The sequence below is a fragment of the Sceloporus occidentalis genome, unplaced genomic scaffold, assembly GCF_023333645.1.
Source record: "Sceloporus occidentalis isolate IW3139 unplaced genomic scaffold, rSceOcc1.0.p SCAF_3, whole genome shotgun sequence".
Taxonomy (NCBI): domain Eukaryota; kingdom Metazoa; phylum Chordata; class Lepidosauria; order Squamata; family Phrynosomatidae; genus Sceloporus; species Sceloporus occidentalis.
Genome location: NW_028316983.1, coordinates 128,868,322 through 128,888,712, shown reverse-complemented (window position 1 = coordinate 128,888,712; position 20,391 = coordinate 128,868,322). Strand labels below are relative to the sequence as shown.

General features: G+C 40.2%; 1 protein-coding gene across 36 annotated transcripts in view; it reads left to right on the top strand.

Annotated features, from left to right (window-relative positions):
• Positions 1 to 20,070, top strand: part of LOC149316757 (protocadherin gamma-A6-like) — a 379,402-nt gene extending 359,332 nt beyond the window's left edge. For all 36 annotated transcript variants that reach the window (XM_089516211.1, XM_089516206.1, XM_089516198.1 and 33 more), the window contains 2 exons: positions 5,921 to 6,009; positions 17,139 to 20,070. In XM_089516211.1, coding sequence (XP_089372337.1) covers positions 5,921 to 6,009; positions 17,139 to 17,392 — 343 coding nt within the window. In that variant the 3' untranslated portion in view covers positions 17,393 to 20,070. The remainder of the gene's footprint in view (positions 1 to 5,920; positions 6,010 to 17,138) is intronic.
• Positions 20,071 to 20,391: the final 321 nt, after the last annotated feature.

Here is a 20,391-nt window from a genome sequence, read left to right as displayed (position 1 = left end):
CTTTAGGCAATTTTTATTTTTATTTCCCTTAATAATTTCTCTTTCCTAGTTTCCTTTTGTTTCTTTTCCTCTATATTCTGTAGTACTGGAACCCTGGCACTTCATATATCCACCAGCATTCTGAATTCTGGAACCCATCTGGAATACACATGAAAGAGTGAAGTGTTTCTTTTATCAGTGTTATATATAAATTATCTTCAGAATGCAATAGATTCCATATTTATCTTTATAAAAATGTTTTATGGGCTCCATTTCCTTTGTGCATCTTAACTTGCATAGGATCAGCCAGTATACTGTTATAGTCCCTGAGAGATTAGAATTCCCCACAAGATCTGCTCTGTTTCTTGAGCTTCAGTCCCATATTTATAAGTCTCCCAAGGCACATTGTGCCTTATTTCCCTGCCTCATGTAATTTTTCCACTGCTTCTGTGTTCCCCAGTATTGAATCTTATTACCTGTCCTGGGTAGTGATACTGTGGAACAGAAGCAGAACACATTGCTCTTTTTCATGTAGGGTTGTGATGAGTTCCAAGCCAGTACATCCTTATATTTTAGTGCAGTATTACTTTATGTTGACTTTCTTATTGTGTATCACCCATAACCTCTAGCATTTAACTGATGAGAACAGGAAATCATGCATTTATGGTAAAGTAGGGGCAGAATCCAGCACTGAGGTTTGACAGCCAATGTAATTCAGATAATGTACCAAACTCTTCTTCCCCTCCCCACCAAAAAAGCAAGAATTAAAAGTGTTTAAGAGGAGATGGCTGCGGTCAAGTCAAATGAACCCCCTCAGGGAGAGTGATAGTTAAGTACATGCCCTCCAGCTATCCAGTTTGGCAGAGACAGTCCAGAATTAATCTTCTGTCACCCCACCTTTCAGCTGTTGTTGTTGTTGTTGTTGTGATATTTATTTGTATCCTGTTTCCCCCAAAATTTGAGACTCAATGCATCTTACAATTTAAATGGACACTACAATTAAAATATACAAAAAGTGAACATGAAAATCGGATCAAACTATCCAGAGTATTAAAACTATTCAAGCCTCAGGTTAAAAGAATAAAATGCCATTCTGAACTCTTTTTTTTAATTAGCCTTTCATCTTTTTTAAAAAGCAGTTCAGTTTAAAATAATACAGCACCCCATAGCCCATTCTTTTAAAAGTTTGTTTTAAAAACCTATCAGAATAAAAAGGTTTTAACGGAAGGACAAAGAAGAGACCATTCTGGCCTCCATGGAAGGGAGTTCCAGAGCTTAGGGGCGACCACTGAGAAACCCCTTTCTTGAGTTCCCATCAGCTTTGCTTCTGATGGTGGTGGGACTGAGAGAAGGGCTTCTTCTGATAATCTCAGGGCCAGGGTTGGCTTATACAGGGAGATACAGTCTGCCAGATCATAGAATGCTTTATAGGTCATAGCCTATACTTCGAATTGTGCCCAGGAAAAAACTGGCAGCCATTGGAGTTGTTTTAACTACTCCCATCATTCCTCATAACCAGTATAGTTGGCACTGAAGAAAAATGACATAAAATAATATCTGGTGGGGGCATAGGTCCAGAAAGGCTCTGAGCTGAAGTAATATGAGAATTAAAGTGCCTCTGAACACGTGTGGTCTACCACTGATTGTCTTCATTTCCAAGGCTCCCCATAGACTCAGAATTCAGATCCAGGTCATCTGCAATCGCATACGTAACCCTGATTTAGTAAAAGAGGGGTCAAGACCACTTTCTCCAGTTCACCCCTTTGTTGCAGCAACTCATTTCACAAAAGAAAAAATGTCCTTCTAAAATTTTACTATTCACAACAACAGCAGTTTGCCAGTACATGGAAGAAGGACAGTTCTTCAGGTATAAATGATAACCTTTGAGTATTGCAGCTTATCAGTGAATTCAGAGAGGATATGAATGACTGAACCAAGCAGTTTCGTTCAAACATCTTCTGCTCTGACTCTGCAAATGTCCACCGTGTCTTTAGTTCTGTGGAGTTCGGGTGTGTGTGAAATTGCCTCCCACCACCACCACTTGGGGATGAATCTCCACTCCTGTTGATTTTTCAAGGTGCTATTGTGCTTTGGCTTTTCCCCCAATATCAGTGAGCTAGGAGAAGCAGAACTGGCCAGTAGTAAAAGCTTCTTAGTTTGTATATAGCAATGAGGCTTTGGGGGGAACGTTGAGAGCAGGAAAACACAATTGCAGTTGAGAAAATACATTTAATGCCAATCACAATAGCTGTCATCCTCCCCATAAGGTGAAGGATGGAGTGCAGAAAGGGTGCCTCATCCCAAAATGGTGGTGGGAGGCACACACCCCACTCAGTACATGCACCACCCATAGAAAGATGTGAAGAACACAAAGGCCTCTGCAAAAAGTTAGTGGCAAAGTTAGTTGCTCTGACTTCAGCCTTGTATTTAGCTACCATAGGGCATGTGTTTGTGTGCATATCTTCATGTCTCTGACAATTTATGAATACCCTATGCATCAGGGACGTAGCCAGGATTTTGGGAAGAGGGATCCAGACTAAGTGCCACCATTATAATGGAGATTGGGCATGGCGGTGCAGTGGCGCACACCATTCATTATATCTAACAGAAGGGGGGATCCGGACTCCGCCCCCCCCCCCCCCCCATTCTTAGATAAGGAATAGTCAGAGGTCGTTTTATCAGTTCCTTCTGAAATATAGCCTATAGCTCGTGGCATTCATTGGCAGTTTCCACTCAAGCCCCAACCAGGGCTGACTTAGCTTAGCTTCCAAGATAGACAGGGCCTGGTGCCCTTGGGATATTTAGGCCCCAGAAGGAAACATAGTTCCTCTTTCCCCAATTCAAGGGCGAGTGTTCCCTAGTTCAGGCTTTTGAAAGCTGTTGTTGAGGTATCTGGATAAGAAGAAATAGCTAAAGCATATGTGTGTGGTTTTTTTTTTTTTGGGGGGGGGGTATCTTTTCATTTATTGCTGGTTGTGGTAGCCTACAGATTCCCATAATTCAACCATCCATGGCCATTTCCAAAGCTGAGTGTGTAAATTCACTGGAATGTTTTCCAAAGATAATCAAGCTCTGCGAATCTGGTCTTCAGCAAAAGCATCCTTCCTTCCTGTCTCATCCTGCAGTGGCAGATGTTGATCTGTTGTATTCTTTTCATCTGTTCCTCTCCCCGCCCCTTTCACAATCCTCAGCAGACAGCACTCTCTCACAGACAAATCCTCAGAATGGCTATCTCAGACCTGGAGTGAACTCTAGTATAGTTGCTGAATGAAGAATGTAAGTTATATTATCTTGAGTGACCTGAAAAGCCTTAGACAACTGTCAGATAAAAAGAAGACCTTCAAGCTTGCAGAGAAACTACTTTGGGATGATGTTGTACAAACATCCAGGAACATGTTTGTAAATCATCTTCCTCAAGATCTCTTAGTCAGTTTCCAGCAGTTCATTTTTTAAAGTGTTCTAGCAAATTTAGATTATATCCCTATGCACAGTTATCTGGTAAGATTAAATTTTCAGTAAATGTGTTTAAGGATGCTTGTTCGAAAGCAGTAGAAGGACATTCGAGTCCTGCCCTTGCAGCTACATTTATTTGGAAGAGAGTGGAGCTTACTTTTACTTATACAAGTTTGAAAAGCCTATAAATCAGAGAGACAGTGGTTTGAGCATTGGACTACAACTCAAGTCCAGGATTCAATTCCCTGCTCCATCATGGAAACCCATTCTCTCAACCCCAGAAAACCCCATGATAGGTTAGCTTTGGGTCGCATTAAGTAAGAAACAACTTGAAGACACACAACAACAATCACATAAATCAGTACCAAAGATAGGGAACAGAAGTTTATAGTGAGTCATTGAAATAAAAGTTGAGGCATACTTTGGCATATTGATTATCATGACAGTTTTGCTATCATCATCATCATCATCATCATCATCATCATCATCATCATCATCATCATCATCCTTTATTCATCTCTTTCTACCCCCTGTATTGGATGAGTAGGTTTTGAGTACATCTCCTGGAGGATGGGGACTCTGGTTTGTTTTTGAACATATCATTATGTCACATTCTTTTAAAATTTGCATGCAGTTTTTAAAGAGAGAGGGAGGTTTGCTGAACTCACCTAGGTCTTATGCTTTGGCATGAAACTCTAATTGTTACACTCTGTTGAGAGAAAGGTACTTTGCACACACCGAGACGCACACTCTCCATCCCCTGGCCCACATCTGATTCCTGACAGTGAAAGCAGATTCTAGGACTTAGCCCTCTTGGATTCTGGCTCAGAATTAAGGGCTTGTCTACACCAGTAAAAAACACCGCACTCACGCCAAAGCTAGTGATGGCAGTCTTCATGGTGTACAGGTATTTCCAAAAAGGATCCATGTTTTTTTGGCCTTTAAGCCAATTTTCTCTAGAGTAAGCAAAGTTGGGGAAAAACCAGTACCTCTGGTTCTTTTGGCCATATGGCTAGATGGATCAGATCTAATTCGGCTGATTCAGATGTCCACATGCCAAGAGCTGCACTATCCACCATATCCTGTTCTGAGCAGCTCAGAAAAGGTGAGGGATCCCCTTCAGGACTGCCACTACCTCACCAGTTGAGCAGCTCCCTGCAAGTGCCTGGCTGGCACACCACTACGTCTGCTGAGGTGAAAACCGGCTGCCTGTGTGATCAATGAGGAAAGGGAAGAGTGAAACACTCCCACATGGTTGGATGCCTCCTGGAAACATCACAGCCAACAATCTCACTCTCCTCATCCTAGATCACATGGCTGGACATCTCCAGGAGGCATTCTGACCTCAGCAGAAACAGAAATGCTCCCAGAAGGATTTACATAGAGCTCTTGCCAACAGAAAGGTGGTGGGGAAGGGTCTGGAAGCAGAGGACAGGCCAGTGGAGCTGATGCGGTGTTGGTTGGCTGGCGCATTTGGACAATGACATGCTGTGGCAGTGCCACAGTGGCACTAGATTCAGTTCAGTGCATGTGGCCACCATCATAGTTGATCTGGGGACAGTCCGGAGCATAATGCTCTGGACTGGCCCTGGATTAAACAGCCAGTATAATCAAGACCTTTGTCTGCAAAATCCTTGTTTATGTATTCAGACAGGTTTTTCTCAGTGTCCTGCCAATGAAAGGGGGTGAGGGAATGCAGGGAGACTCAAGAACATGAAAACAGCACAAAATGTATGGTTACCAGGGAACATCTACTAAATTCAACAGGAGTTAGCTGGTGTGTGATCAGATGCAAAAGACAATAGGTTTCCAGTTCCATTCATTTAGCAGTGAGAATTGTGTATCCTCCATGTTCTTATCCTGCAACTTGTGCCAGTCCAAGCCAGCATAGCCAGTGGTGAGGAGTGCTGGGTATTGCAGCTCCACACTATCTGGAGAGCTGCACAGTTCCCATAATACTTGAAAATTCCAGTGGTTTGCAACAGCAAAAGCAACACAGAGACGTTAGAATGTTATTGTAGCATATGCTTTGCAGATGGACCAGAGCCCACATGACAGCTGCATATACTAAGAACACGTCATGCATCTGCCAATAGAGCTCTAGTTCATAAAAGCTGATGCCACATTAAATCTGTTTTAAGGTGCATGAGATTCTTTGGTGTTCTAACAATTGTGTACCAGAGAGAATGTCAGCAGGCAACCTTTTCATCTTTCCTGAATAGCAAACTGTTTTGCACAGCTAATCTGCTAAAGGTACAGAAGCCCAGCAGTCCTTTGCTGGAAGAGATTCCCAGCTAAAAGTATACTCACTGAGAAATATTAGTCCCTAAAAGAAGTACCTCTCTTTTGAGCTTCAGATTTAAAAAAAAAAATGAAAACAAGCAATACTGCATGTTATATGAAGAAGGGCATCCTTTTCATTTTTAACATTGTATGTGTCTCTGCTTTACCTTTTTCTGATATTTTATTTGTTTTATTTTCTCCTTAGGTCTCAGAATGGGGATGAAAATGGAACTTGGCCAAACAACCAGTTTGATACAGAAATGCTTCAAGCCATGATTCTGGCATCAGCAAATGGTCAGTTTTCACCAATACCATGGCAATTCTATTCCTCTCAGTTATAGCCCTCCCCCATTTAAAAGTTTATCCAAAACATTTGTATTATTTTAAAAAAATCAAGGTTAATGGGGGTGGGAAATGAAGTGACTTAACTTTTGTGTGCTTTTAATAGCTCTTGTTCAAATATATGTGCCATTATGCAACACTGCATGGTAATAGGGAGCTTAACTGGTTTGCAATATTTTATAAATGTTTTTTATTCTTAAATTTTAAAAAGAAACCTGATATTGTATTTTAGTCAGTTAAAACATTGTATTGTGCAAGATTATTTCCCCCCAGCACCAGTACACCAATAGCTGAGGGTAAAGGGTCAGATCCTTTTCACATTGTTGTCTTTACCTTATACAGTTTGTCACACAAAAAACTTGGTTAAGCCATCAAGGCAGAGTTGCTAGGACTGGCTTAGGACAGTGAAAGAGATCTTTGGAATTAAGAGCATTTAGATTTTAAAAGAGAAAAAGAAAGAAAGCGGAAGTTCAGTGCTGCTTTGAAATACATCTTTGTAAAAATAGCCTTAGGAGACCCATATGTTTATCATAATCTCTCAGAAAATTCCGATCCAATTTCCTCGCTCCACAAATAAAAGGACTTTCTTTAGCCTAGTACATCATCTAAAATTAATCTCCAATTAATGCAAATGCTGTCTAGTTTCTCTTTACCTCTTTTTCCACTGATAAAATAAATGATAAAATAAACCACAGATCAGGATAATAGCTGGATTTTGCATTTTAAAAAACGGGTGATCAAACATTAAATGCTTCTTTATCTCATCAGTCCTAGGGTCAGTCTAGGGTCAATCTAAAATTTAAGTTTGAACATCTGTCTCAGTACTGGGTGGATAGTAACATTTTGACACTAGAGGCAGAGTCCGTGCATCCACCCATCCCTTTACTTGTATCTTGCCTTTCCCCCAAAACATGGACTCATGGTGGCTTCTATGGCTTTGACACTGTTTGCCTCCCTATCCCAACCCCCCTGTTCCCACCTGCCCCTGTTCTAGCTTGAGTTCTAGATAGGTCAAAGGCATGCAAAGTTGTGTGACATTTTGGTTTACCTAATGAAAGTGTTACCTAATATGCATTTTGGAGATTTAAAAAAACTAGGGAGAAGAACATACAGAATGAGAGTTCAGGTCTTCTCATACTTTACAATGGGTGGATCTGTCAGCCTGCAACAAGTAGCATCTTGTTTGAATCTAAACATACTTACTAGAGCTATGTCCTAAATTCAGTGGGGTTTCTAGGTGACTGCCTCTACAATTGTGCTACACATCACATCAATAGAAACAAATCAGCTTAAATCCAGGCACTCCAGTTTAACTGGTTTATGACTCAGGGTGTCATTTACTGATCAATGTATGCAGCCTGCCTTTCCCCATAATTGAAGTTCTGCCATACCATATTCACTGAAGCATTCCTGTCACAAGCAAACTATGATGAGCTTATATTGGTGAAATGCAGCTGAGATGTTCTTTCCCTTCTGATCTTATTAGAACAGATTGTTTACCATTTGAACAGGTGCCCTATTTTTTTTTATTTAAGTATTTATATCACATCCTTCATCACAGGAACTCTTTTTAATGTTCAATTTGCATTGAACAAAGACTCAAGGGCCAACACCCTGGCTCTGAACGATAGAGCCAAGGCACTAAATACTTACTAATGCACTCCTACCTATTGTGAAGAGGTGATGCAGCATCTGGTCACTCCGTGGGCAAGTTTAGGCACAAGCAAGCAGCAATGAGCAGCTGAGGTGGATAAGGAGAGAAGTCTGCTGGTGCCTCTGTTGCTTAGTGGGTACAGGAATCCTTTGCCTGTTTATTGACTTAAACAGGAAAAAGTACCTGATCTAGCTAGTGAGAAGGGAAAGGGTGTTAGACTCTGACTTATCCCGGGGATCAAATCAAAGCCTTTGCTGAGCAGGACTGGGCACAGACAGCCTCTTTCTAGTATAGAGAGCCATTGACTGACAAAGTACATTTGACTGCCGGCAAACCAAGAAGTCACATATATTTATATTTATCTGTGTATTCATACTTGCTTGAGACAGTGGAAAGAGATGTAGCGTGCACATGTTTAAAGATTTCAATGCCTGCTATTTGTAGAAACTCTGTCACAAGCCATATAATGGGCTTAATTCAAAAAAGCACACAAGCAAGTGCTCAGATGTTTGTTACTTTTTAATGCCAGTTTAAGCATGTTTTTATTTTCATTCTTTTGCTAAATGTAAAATGCAAGCCTGGGGATATTTTTTGTGCATTCACATGATCTGGTATTAGCCATATCCTCTGGTAGCTCAGCACTGATGTTGATTTATATATGCTCCAACTATCACCAGTTATCAGGTCTCTGTCCCTAACAACACACTGTCCTGTTTTTGTTTTGTTTTTTCCTTGAGTGTATGGAAGAGGGCAGACATTTTAAAAGAACACATTAGTTTGTATATACATTCACTGGAGTTGCTATTCCTGAGCTTTTTAATTCCTCTATAAAGAATCCGGAGAAGGGTTCTGTGTTAGGCGACCTGTAACTATCAAAATAATAGATGCTGTTGAACATGATTTGCATTTAAGTTATTCTACAATAACTATGACCTTATCCATTATGGAATAAGCAGTATATATCCACTTTTACATTTTGTTTTAAAGAATGGTGTTAGGTTGGTTCACTGGTACAGCCACAGACTATCAGCAAAGTGTCATGGTGACTGAGTTTGTGGGAGGGATGGGAAAGGGGTGATACATTCATACAGTGGTCCTTTGGTGTGAAAATAATGTCTGGTCAAGCTTATGAGTACTGTGTTTGCTTTCAAAGAAAATAACAGTGATCATTGACGCTGCCCATTAAAATGTAACTGACCATATGCAACCAGTTATAGAAGCAGGCCTTTGTTTCAAAGGGGTTCTTTTCAGATAATTCTACAAAATGGTTGTAATTCTGATGCAAAGATACAGTTTCTAGCACCTCATTTTGCTGGCCAAAAAAGAAGACCTTAGAGCCAGTTTTCCGCCTGCAGAGAAGTTTTTGTAGGGGGCGTTCAAACATGAAGAAACAGTTATTGTTCCCAAATATAAAAATATGGTCCGTGTAACTGTTACATGATTATGAGCTTTTGAAATATTGCAAGGGGCAGACTTCTTTTCTTTTCTTTTTAATGCTATCACCTTTTAGTGTGACCTGAAAACTGCTTTGCACTTAGCACAGAGTAATCTAATTAAATCTGCCTAACACCTCCAGCGCTCCATCTGGAGACCTCAAGAGCTTGTTTGCTATTTCTGTGACATTTTAGATAGCCCTGATAAAGGTATTACCCTACTGTGTCTTTGGAATTACTTCTGCTTTACATGAGCGGCTTCCAGTTGGTATCCTCCCACTGACAGAAGGCAGTCACCAGCTCCAATGGGGAATCATTTTGTCAATTCCACCTTCTCTCTCCAGCTCCCCACAGAATGAAGGGGACGCTTTGGAACCATGTGTGAAATGGTAAAGAATAAGGGGAAATCACCAAAAATTATCCCACTCTGTACTTTTGAAAGGTGCCTTTCAATCTGTGGAGAGTTATCAATTAGAAGCCATCCAGTGTACGTGACACACTTTCAGTACTATCTGTACCAATGCAGCTGCTGCTTCCTCTTCTTCATTTGATGCTACCGCTACTGTGGAAGAGCTGTTTCTTTGTTTGGATGGAGACACAAAAGGAAAATTTGAAATTTTCCTTAGATGTATGGCCATCTAAGGAAGCTTGACCATTTTAAGGATCTTGTCAGTTCCCTTATAACCATTGTGCAGGATTCCATAATCTACTAAATCACTGGATATTGCTTAAAAGGACATTCACTGCTAGACTATGTAAACTGTTTATGTGTGTTTGTGTGTGTGCATGCATGTGTGTCTGTAAGCAACTAGGATATTTCCAAGTATTCTCAGTTAACCCTATAGTTTATCATAGTTTATATTGCCTTATCTGTATAGATTTTTCAGCACCCTAATGTCTCCCCATGTATGTCCATGGCCATTGGAAAGACTGCAGACTTCTATAGTGACGAGGGCAGGAATCAGACTGCTATCTCTCTTTTTGAAATATCATCGTACATCCTCATAGTCATTCAGAAAGCATGTACACTATAGCTTAATCTTGCTATAGCTATAAATATCTGTGGGCATGGTAGTGAGGAAAAGGTGATAACAAGCATTTTGTGGGACTTCTCGGTGGCCATTGAGAGTCCATGAGGCAGATGCAATTATACAGGAATCAGATATATCCCAGTTGGTTCATGTGGTTTGGTGTGCAATTTCTTTGGCTCTGCAGAAAGAATAGTTAATATATTCTAATGGCCAGTCGGTGATGTTCTTTTTACTAAGTCTTTATCTCCAGCCATTAGCAATGTTGTGACGTATCCTTATGGTCAAAGAGCTTTTTGAGAAGTGGCAGTGATGGTGATCTTATTATGCACTGGCTTTGAAAAGCCTAGGAACCTCTTCAGTGAATTTTAAAACCCAGTGCTTTTGAAACATCAAAGAGAAATCCTCCAGCACTGTCTCCTGTGGCAGACACAGATAGGGAAGTACTGCACAGAGCAGAACTAAAGCACCCATGGAAAATTAGAAATCCTAAGGGGCTTAAAGCTACAACCCTGAATAAATATTTCAAAGATCTCTTTTCTGGTAAAGAAAAGGGGATTTAAAGAGGATCTAAGCTGATGAGGCAAGATTGCATGTGCTGGGGGTGGGGAGGAAATGTGGCGTCCGTGACCATAGGAGGCACGCATTCCGTGATAAAACAGGACTAGTGGAATGTCCCTGTGTAGATTTTTAGACACCACCTGTCTGCAGGCCCCAACAGGTCTCCCTGAACATTGTTAAATAAAGGGCTACGCATTTGCAATGGTCAAAGCTTTTACACAACATGCATTGGCTCCAGAGTGGCTTAGATAAACCCATAAATATTCAAGACTTAAGGATGTATTCTATTTAGGAGAAAAGCAGAATTTATTTATATTTGCCTGTTCCATGATTTGCTTTCCTATTTTCCTATTAGCCATAAGAGAGAAGAGATAAACATTCATTTGAACTGTCAAAAAGAAAGTAATGCAAAAGGTTTGCGGAGGGGAGAAAACTGCTTAGCCCTCCCTGTCAGGCTTCTTATTACTAGTATTTCATTTATATTCCACTTTTCCCCCAGAACTGTAACTGGCAGCTTACAAAAATTAAATCAAACACAGGTATTAACACATACAGAGGCATAGGTAAGAAATAGAGGCGTTGTTAATTACACCATTCCATAGAATTAAAAACCTTTTCAATTGATTCAAAAGACAAAAGTGAATAGACCAGCACACTAATAAATGACTTTATAGTTGAAGCCTAAAACCCTGCTGAAATAGAAGTTTTCACTCACTGACAAAAAGGCAATCTATATAATTTACTTTCACTCAAATCCAAAATTTTTTTAAAATAGTAGCAAACCAAATTTCAGCTAAAATTAAACACTTGAGCAACCCAATCCTATACATGTCTACTTTTAAATAAACTACAAACTGTTTTATTTCACTGCTGTCACCATGGAAAAAGAAATAGGTCCTTCCTTCTGTGTCTCCCAACATCTCATTCTTCCTGGGGGAGAAAAACTGCTTGGAAAAAGTCAAATTGGACACACACCACTGACACCGTCACAGTCGGTCCTCTCATTCTTCCAGCTTCCCACGGGTGCTTTTCCTTTTTTAAAAATGTGGATAAAATACACAACTATATGTAATATGCAGTTTGATTATTAGTGTTAAGGAATCTAGATGCAAAAACATACTGCATAACATGGTTGAGAAGTGTCCCTACCATGAGGCAGAGAGAGGTGAGGAAGACAACATCTCATGCAGTGACTTTGGACTTTAGACCTTAAGGAATAGCTGCCAAAATTATTATTATTATTATTATTATTATTATTATTATTATTATCATCTGCAAACAAACTAAATGGGTCTTGTGGTTAGTTACTTCTTAACAGTTAAAAAAATAATGCTGCTATAAAGATGTAAATATCTCTCTGGATAACAAAGGATGGGGATAACTGTTGTTATGCTGATGGATTAAAGACTGTGCAAGACTACTCAAGTGTCCAGTGTTATCATGGCACTTAGTGTTATTTTTCATGGGCACAACCTGCTCTGGAAAAGAACCAAAGCCCCTCTCCCCACCAAACATGCAGTAATACATGGCCATTGTACAGACATCCCCAGCTGGCTGCACCCCCTCATTCGCACTGTAGCCCAGAAGTGGGTTGGTAGGTCACTAAGCAGAGATGAGGCAGTGGAGAAGACAGATTGTCCTGTCCCAGTTAATTCTCTGTTTAAATGGTATGACGATAAAATCCAGGCTTAGCTGTTACAGCCAGGACAGAATGATTCTTTGTGTTTTGGGAAGATCTAGTAAAAGGCAAGGTCCAGAAATGAGCTCAACACAAAGAAGCCCATGGAAGGACTCCCACAGATAAATTCATTCAACAAAAAAAAGATGCTTCAGGGCACAGATAGCCCTTCTATAATTAGCAGAAGCAACTGATGTTGCTTTTTATAAAATGCAGATGCATCCTATTATGAAGGAAGTATTGCTCTAAAATGAACAGTTAAACATTGAGAAGTTCACTCTACAGTCATTTTTGTACTCAATTAGAAAAACCATAATCGTGTATGGGCACAAATCATCCATCATTGAGAAAATTTAAGTCCTTTTTTATTTGAACAAGTGAGTTAAAAACACATGCTTAAACCTGCTGAAATCCATGAATAAAGTTCTTAACTTTCATTAATACTCTAGATGTTTCTTAGCTATAAATTCAGATTTAAAGTTACATTTTCCTGATCGTCTTCGTCATCTGTTTATTTGCCTGCTTCACTGGCTACTGCTCTTTGGGACAATCCAAAGGAAAGTACTGGTGAACAGCCCCCATAGAAATGAATGGGAACTGTAAGAGAGCAATGCTGTTTTCCCCAGTCACTGAGAGGTTTTCAGTGTCATGGTGAACATGAGTGGAATTATGAGAGGGAGAGACTGCTTCACGCTTACTACTTGGAGCAACTTTTAACTGGGTTGCAGTTTCAGGCAGCTGCCATTCTCCAAACCGAATGTATGAATGGCTCCTTAGAGTGGTATGTTCTTCTAAGATGCTCTGTCATATGGCCATGTAGACCAAACTTGTAAGACTTAGCACTTTGTTTACCAAACATATAAGCAGTGTAAATTCCCTTATCAAAAGGACAAAGCATAAGGCAGTCCATGTCTCCCAGCTCAGTGAGCCACAGCAGGTGTGGGATTCTCTGTTCCTTTGGCTCAACAGTCATTAGTAATTGCTAAAATTTACTATGCCGCACTGTTTGTAGCTGAAAGATTCCAAAGTGATGGTTTTAACTTGACAAACAAAAACGCTTCTGTCTTCCATCTTCCTTTTTTTGCCTTTTGGAGGCATTCCCAGTGACCCAGAGAAGGTTGGCACAGGTACAAGTCTCTCTGTGAGTTCATTGTTCAGATGCTGGTAATTAAGCCTTGAAACATTTTTAGCCACCAAAATTAATTCTGAAAATTTGTTTCTGTTTTAAATGCTCGTCATAGTTTTAATTTGTGCACGGTTGCCTTGCAATCTTAATTATGCTCTTCTGTGGCATAGCACAAATGTTGATGCTCTGTTGCCACAAGCTCTTGGCTGCTTGGGGCATCTCGCCTCATGCAGAAAGCTGAGATGCCAGGCAAAATTTGTAGATAAAGGAAGTTAAAACATATTTGGTAAAGGAATGAGGGGAAATGCTTCCTTCTCAGATTTGAGATATATACTTGGTTTTATGTATTTGGAGAAGAGTGCTGTATTTTTAAAATTGCTAATGTACACAGCTCAGCACAAGCCCCCCAACATTAAATGAAAACAGCAAAAGTAAAAGTCTAGCCCAAGGAGTTCTGTTTTGTTATATTAAGCTAAAGCACTCAGCTATCTTCCAGTTACTCAGTCCAGTTCTTAAAGGCTGCTCCTAAAATGGAAGAGTCAGCTTAGCTCTGATGTGTGTGAAAGCTGAATCTAGGATGTGTCACACAGCTAGAACTGTTACATTAAATTATGTCAGCTGGAAATGGAAAGGAGTAGACGCTCTCCTACTTTTAAATGCTAGGAACTGCATTGTACAGAATTGTCTCCATTGCATGTGCTGTCTCAGAGATTACTGACTGATGAGTTCCTCCTCAGTTTGCTTAGTACCAGGGACATAATGACAACCCTGACTAAGGAGGAAAGCCTGTATTATCAAGGCTGTCTAGATCTGACTTCATCTTTGACTGGACACATTTTATTCCGTGTCTAGCCCAAGATCCTGAGTTAGCAATGTGGCTCACTTCATGTTCCATTAAAATAAGCATCATAAACTCCCAAGTCTTATTCCACTGTAGAGCAGAAAGCTCATGCTGTCTGCAGAACAACTGCTGAGGATCTGAACTTCGCCTTTAAAGTTTCTCCTACCTGTTTGGTTTGGGGTTGTTTTTTGTTTGTTTGTTTTTTACCAGCGTAGATGTTTAAAAGGTTTGTGTTTTATCTGCCATAAATTGTACAGGGGATTAAAGACCTAGAGTAAAGGTCCAAAATGAGAAAAAGTGGACCACCTCAGTTACCATTTGGAGATGGAAACATCTTCAACACTTTGACTGTGGGAGCAGACTAATGCTCTCTTCATATCTTTCATAAGTCCTCTACTAATACACACAGTGCTGTAGTGGAATAAGTCAGATGGATTCATTGGTGGACTTTTCTTGCTCTAACAGGTGAATATAGTGATTATTCGGGGACTCTTCTTTGCAAGATTGTTTGCATTTCTGATTAAAAGCTAAAGGTTGCATTTCAGCTGGTTAAAGATATTTTGTGAACAATTTGTCTTAGATTTAGTATTGATTGTGAATGAGAAACCTGGAGAAAGAGGGAAATTATCAGCTATAGATTAACACCTTTTTTTAATCTTTGTTGACAAGGGTCCAAAACTCACTGCAGAAATAATCCAGTTTAAGACCGCTTTAACTGTCCTGTCTCACTGCTAGGGCATTCTGGGAATTGTAGCTTTGTGAGACATTTAACCTTCCTTGTTAGAGAGTTCTGACAGATCACAGTTAAAGCAGTCTCAAATTGGATTATTTCTGCAGTGTTGTTTTGGACCTAAGTTCCTATTTCTCATACCAGTTTGAATGGGGACACTTCTTTGCAAGATTGTTTGCATTTCTGATTAAAAGCTAAAGGCTGCATTTCAACTGGTTAAAGATATTTTGTAAGTATCCAGCATCCAATGGTGTCATTCTGCTAGCACAAATAACCTTGCACTTACACTTACTGACCTAATTCTTGACTCTGGTGAGGTCAGGGCAGTGCAGTTGCACGTATGAAATGAAATCATTACATTATATGAAATCTGTCTTGGCATCTGCAAAAGGCTCTATAAAATGCAGCCTTTTCTGTTGATATATGGATTGTTTTATGTTCTTCAGACTGCAACACAAATGAGAGAAGGCACATGTCAGAGAACTCATGTGAAGTGCTAGTGTGAAAACTACTTCCTCTTTTTTCCAAACTTTCTAAAATTGCTGGGAACCTAGGGGCCCTCTTCCCTGGTAAATGGATCTGTGGAAATCTAGATTCAGAGAATTCTGATTGGCTTAGCAGTAGGCACACCTAGATGTAATATATGCGAGAGTTTGCAATAAAATGTAACTACACGTAACAGTAAGGGAGTTCCAAAGCAGTCAAACTGAGTACATTTATATATTCTGAAGTTGGATACATAAGCTGCTGCATACACAGAAATAGCTTGTACTGTATGATCAGCTAGGAAAGAATATGTTTACAGAACTCCCGGTGCCTTTTGTTACCTCTTTCTGCTGCCCAATAAATCAACTACCTCCCTTTGCCCTGATTTGGCAAAAACATTCATGATTAATCCAGTTGTTCCCCTTTTCAGCTGCTTTTAAAATGTCCCAGTTTCTCTGTCCTCTTCCCACTTTCCCCCATTATCCTCAGCTTACATCAGTTGCTGCAAACTGAGTTCAAAATACAAAAGTATTTAATTTAACTCAGGGGCAAAACAAACTGCCCCGAGACAGCATGCTGGAGGCAACTGTTTTAAGTCTGGAGGGATGCCACAGCAGCCAAACCGCATGGCGTCCCTCCAGAGTAAAAAGAACCTGCAAAAAGCAGGTTCTTTTTATGGCGCCTGGTTGACATCATGAGTGCGTCATTGGTGCACCAGTGATGTAAGCGACACACAGCGACATCTGTACACTGTGTGTCCCTTATATCATCATGGCGGCGCCCATGTGGATGGGATGCTGCCATGATGCCACTGCCCATACAGACTAGGGTTCCGGATACAGACTAGGGTTCCGGAGTGTGCGGTTGCTGCACGCTCCGGAACCCTAGTATCGCCAGTGGTGGCATGCCACTTCGGGCCCGTCTGTTAACTCAGCAGGGGAAGAGGAGAGAGCAGAAACTTGTAAGCTCAGGCACAAGCAAACTGCTGCAGCTTCTCCTAGATTGTCTGTCCTTCCTCATGAATAACATCTGCATGTTGACTATATTCTGGTGTTGTTTGGCCACACATATGCCAGGTTTCATCTTTGAAATACTGGAGGGCATGCTGGATATGATTGGGGTAAGAAAGGAAGGCAAAATGGTGAACCCTTTGTGCCGTTTATTTGTGAAAGTGCCTGGTGTTTTGGTTTAGTTGGTTGGTTTCTGTGGGGGGACAAACCAAATCCATGTCATATTTGAATCAGGGATCAAAAATTCAGGTTTGGTACATTTATAAATTAATATAGGTAGGATTTAGCAAATACTGTGTTAAAGACTTTACTTAGCTACTTTATTTATCTCTTTAATCATTTATAACTTTGGACCTGAAAGATCACTAGCATTTAGCAAATAAGGCTTTGCTCATATAATTTATTTATTTGTCTCTTTTATCATTTATAACTTTAGAGCCAAAATAAAACTAGCATTTTAAAACTGTGTTAAGGCTTTGCTCATCTAACTTATTTATATCCCTTCCCTCTCCCCCACCCCTTATGCCGGTGCAGAAGCTGCCGCTGCCGCCGCCGCCAATCCTGATGGGAATTCAACCCTAGGAGGAGGAGCAGTGGCAGGTACCATGGGCCTGAGTACCAGGTATGGCCCGCAGTTCACCCTGCAGCACGTCCCTGACTACAGACAGAATGTGTACATCCCTGGCAGCACAGCCACCCTCTCAAATTCCTCAGGCAAACGTGATGGGAAGCCTGCAGCCTCTGGAGGTGGAAACAAGAAGAAGTCAGGGAAGAAAGAGAAGAAGTAGAATCCACAGGAAAACACCACTGCCATCTAAGATCTAAAAGGGCAGACTCTTCTAGCACTCCCCCAATTCATAGCCTAGGATCAAGGATGAATGTGAATGTGTGGTTTGACAAAACAAAACAAACTAAAATGTGGAACGAATGTACACTGTTGTCATCAGAGCTATGAGTAATTCTCCTACTGTTACTCCTCATGATGTAAAAGTATCTGAAAACAAAAGAAAAAGCCCTGTGGAATAATGTTGAATATAGTTTATACTCTCTTGAGGAGGATCTAATATGCAAGGGTGTCAGATCTTTGACACATTTTATTTGCAGTTGTTTTGCTCCAGAGTGATCTGCACAACCAACAAGGCTTAGAGTGGGCTCTTGTCCATTGTAAAGAATTCTTCTAAATGTGGTGGGAGGTATTTTTATTCTTATTTTTCATATTAAGAACATTCTCACTTTCCCGAATTTTGATGAAAGTTCTAGGGGAGAAAGAAATCAAACTCAACTGGAATCCTTGTTATGAAATTGATAGGGAGTGCTTTTGTTCCTGCTTTGTTTCAAAAGAAACAAGTGTTTATCCTGCATTATTACAAGGGAATGAGATTCAGCTGCATTGCAAACATTTTAATTTTTAGATTTAACCAATGACAGCCAGAAAAATAAAACTAAAATTATGATGCCTAAGAGGCAGGGCGCACAAACATATTGCAATAGAAACCCTTTGAAGGGCAGATATTAGCAAGGTGGACAACATTACTCATACTGATTTGCAGTGGCCTCTGAAGAGACATCTCATCTACACTTTGATCCGTAAATATTTATGTGTACAATAAATGTTTTCTGAAATAAGTTAAAGAAAGTTGAAGTCACTTGCTTGTGAGCATAGTGAGCTGCTGCTCGTCTAAGCACTGAAATCTCTCTCTTAGTTCTACAGGCAGATCTCTTTGTTAGGTGAATGGGCTCTGGTGGCCTTGTAGGTAGAGAAATTTTGAAAATGGAATGCTTCACATTTTTCCGCACATCAAGCTGCATGTAAAACACTCACTTCATGCCTACAGTAGAACTGTCATCTCCACTGAAGCTAGAGTAGAGAAGTCATTGCATGCCATAAACAGCATGATGTAAATATGCTGTCAAGTGCCCACTTTCTGGTGGAACATGAGCATTGTCTGTCTGTAAGTAGAGTTCAGTAACAAGATGCATTGGGGAAGAGCGGTAGGAAAGTTGCATGTTCTTTATGTCTGTGCAGCATAGCCAAGAAATATCCTTGGTTTGCTGGCCTTCACAAATTGATATTAACTCAAGAACCGTTGAGTTAAGGAAATTTAAGGGACCAGACCCAGATAAGGAATTAAAACCAGATATTGACCTTTGACTGCCAAGCCAATGACTCTGTCCCTGAGTTGATGTTCTGAACACAGTAGAAGTGACTAAGCATTGGTGTACTGAAGGTCCTTGGGACCCCACCACAACCCCTACCTGGATATGAATCCACTGGTTTGTTTTTTTTTAAAAAATCCTTTGCTGTGTTTTGAAATCACTTGTTTTAGATTTAAACTACATTATTTCATAGCCTAGTATTGCCAAGATGTAAAGCTTTCTTACCTTGTGCCATTCTGCACTTACATTCCTTTCCCCCTCCATCATTTAAGCACAGCAGATCCAAGAAGGGAGTTGCAGTGTGCTCTTGGCACTCCTGGTTGCCTTTCTGTGGTTTACCTTCAGTTTCAGCTGGCTTCCGGTATCGCAGTAGCTGAACCACAAAGGCGATTTATTTCCAACAGGGAGGGTTAACCAACAGCCCAAGAACCTTTTTTTAAAGTTTTCTTAGACCTCTAATAAGCAGCTTGCCTGATATGGTCAGGCTTCTTTGACCAGCTCAGGTTAGATGTCAGACGGCTTTCCAAAAGTTGCAGTCACTGGCGGTGTCATAATTATTTGCTAGAGCATTTTGCTTCCTATGCCATGTCTAGAAAGCAAGACCTGTCTGCAGGAAAAAAATATCTGTCTGCATACGAGTGATTTTGTACTGATCCCAGTCACCCACTCACCCACCCCTTGTGTTTGGTGACAGCACTAGAAACAGTTTACATAGCTATTTGAAACAGCATATGATCTGCTGGGAAGTTCTCCTGCACCAGCCCTGTTGAAATTGGACAGAGCAGTGCAAGAGCATGATCATCCTGTTATACACCCCATTTATTTCAGTGGGACTTCCACAGGTGAACTTCTCACTGGATTGTGCCTAAGGCTTATTATGTACTGAAGTACCGTAGTTATTATGTGACCCTTCTTAAAGTACTGTAGATGCATTTTAGTCATTCCCCTTTTCCTTTTATTCAGCAAGCTGAAAGTAGTGTAGTGGTGCTGCAAACCTAGTGAAGTGTAGTTTTCTTTCTCTTTTTAAAGAATCTTAGTAATTGAGTTGTGGACATCAGTATTTTTTTAATTCCTTTGTATCTTCTTTATGTGTGCTCTTTGTGCTTTTAAATGTATGTGAATGGAAACACTTACTTGTCCTTTCAATGTGTCTAATATTGAACTATACTTATATATTATATATATGCTTATATCCTTCTTATATCCATATAGACTGACGTTGATGTGTTACACGCAAGTTTTATACTCTAATATTTATATTGCTCTTTTTTTCTTTGGGAAAAATAATAAAATCTTTTCTTCTGATATATTGCAAAAATTGTTACTGGAGGAAACAGGCAAAAGTGTGGGTTGTTGGGAGGAATATTTATGTATTCAAGGCTGGAAATATACTCCTTCCCCTCCCCAGGGAATTAAAGGTGATAAACTATATGTACACTCTTAACTTTAAAGGTGATATATGATTGACAACACATTGTACATATCATCTTAGTCACTCATCTGGATACAATAACAGGATTTGCAGGTTATTGTAGTGCTTCATGCGCCTGAAATCCTATTTGGCCATAGTTTAGAATATGAGAGACAGTAGTGTACAAAATGAGTCAATTTCTAGGAACTGGCATCTCTA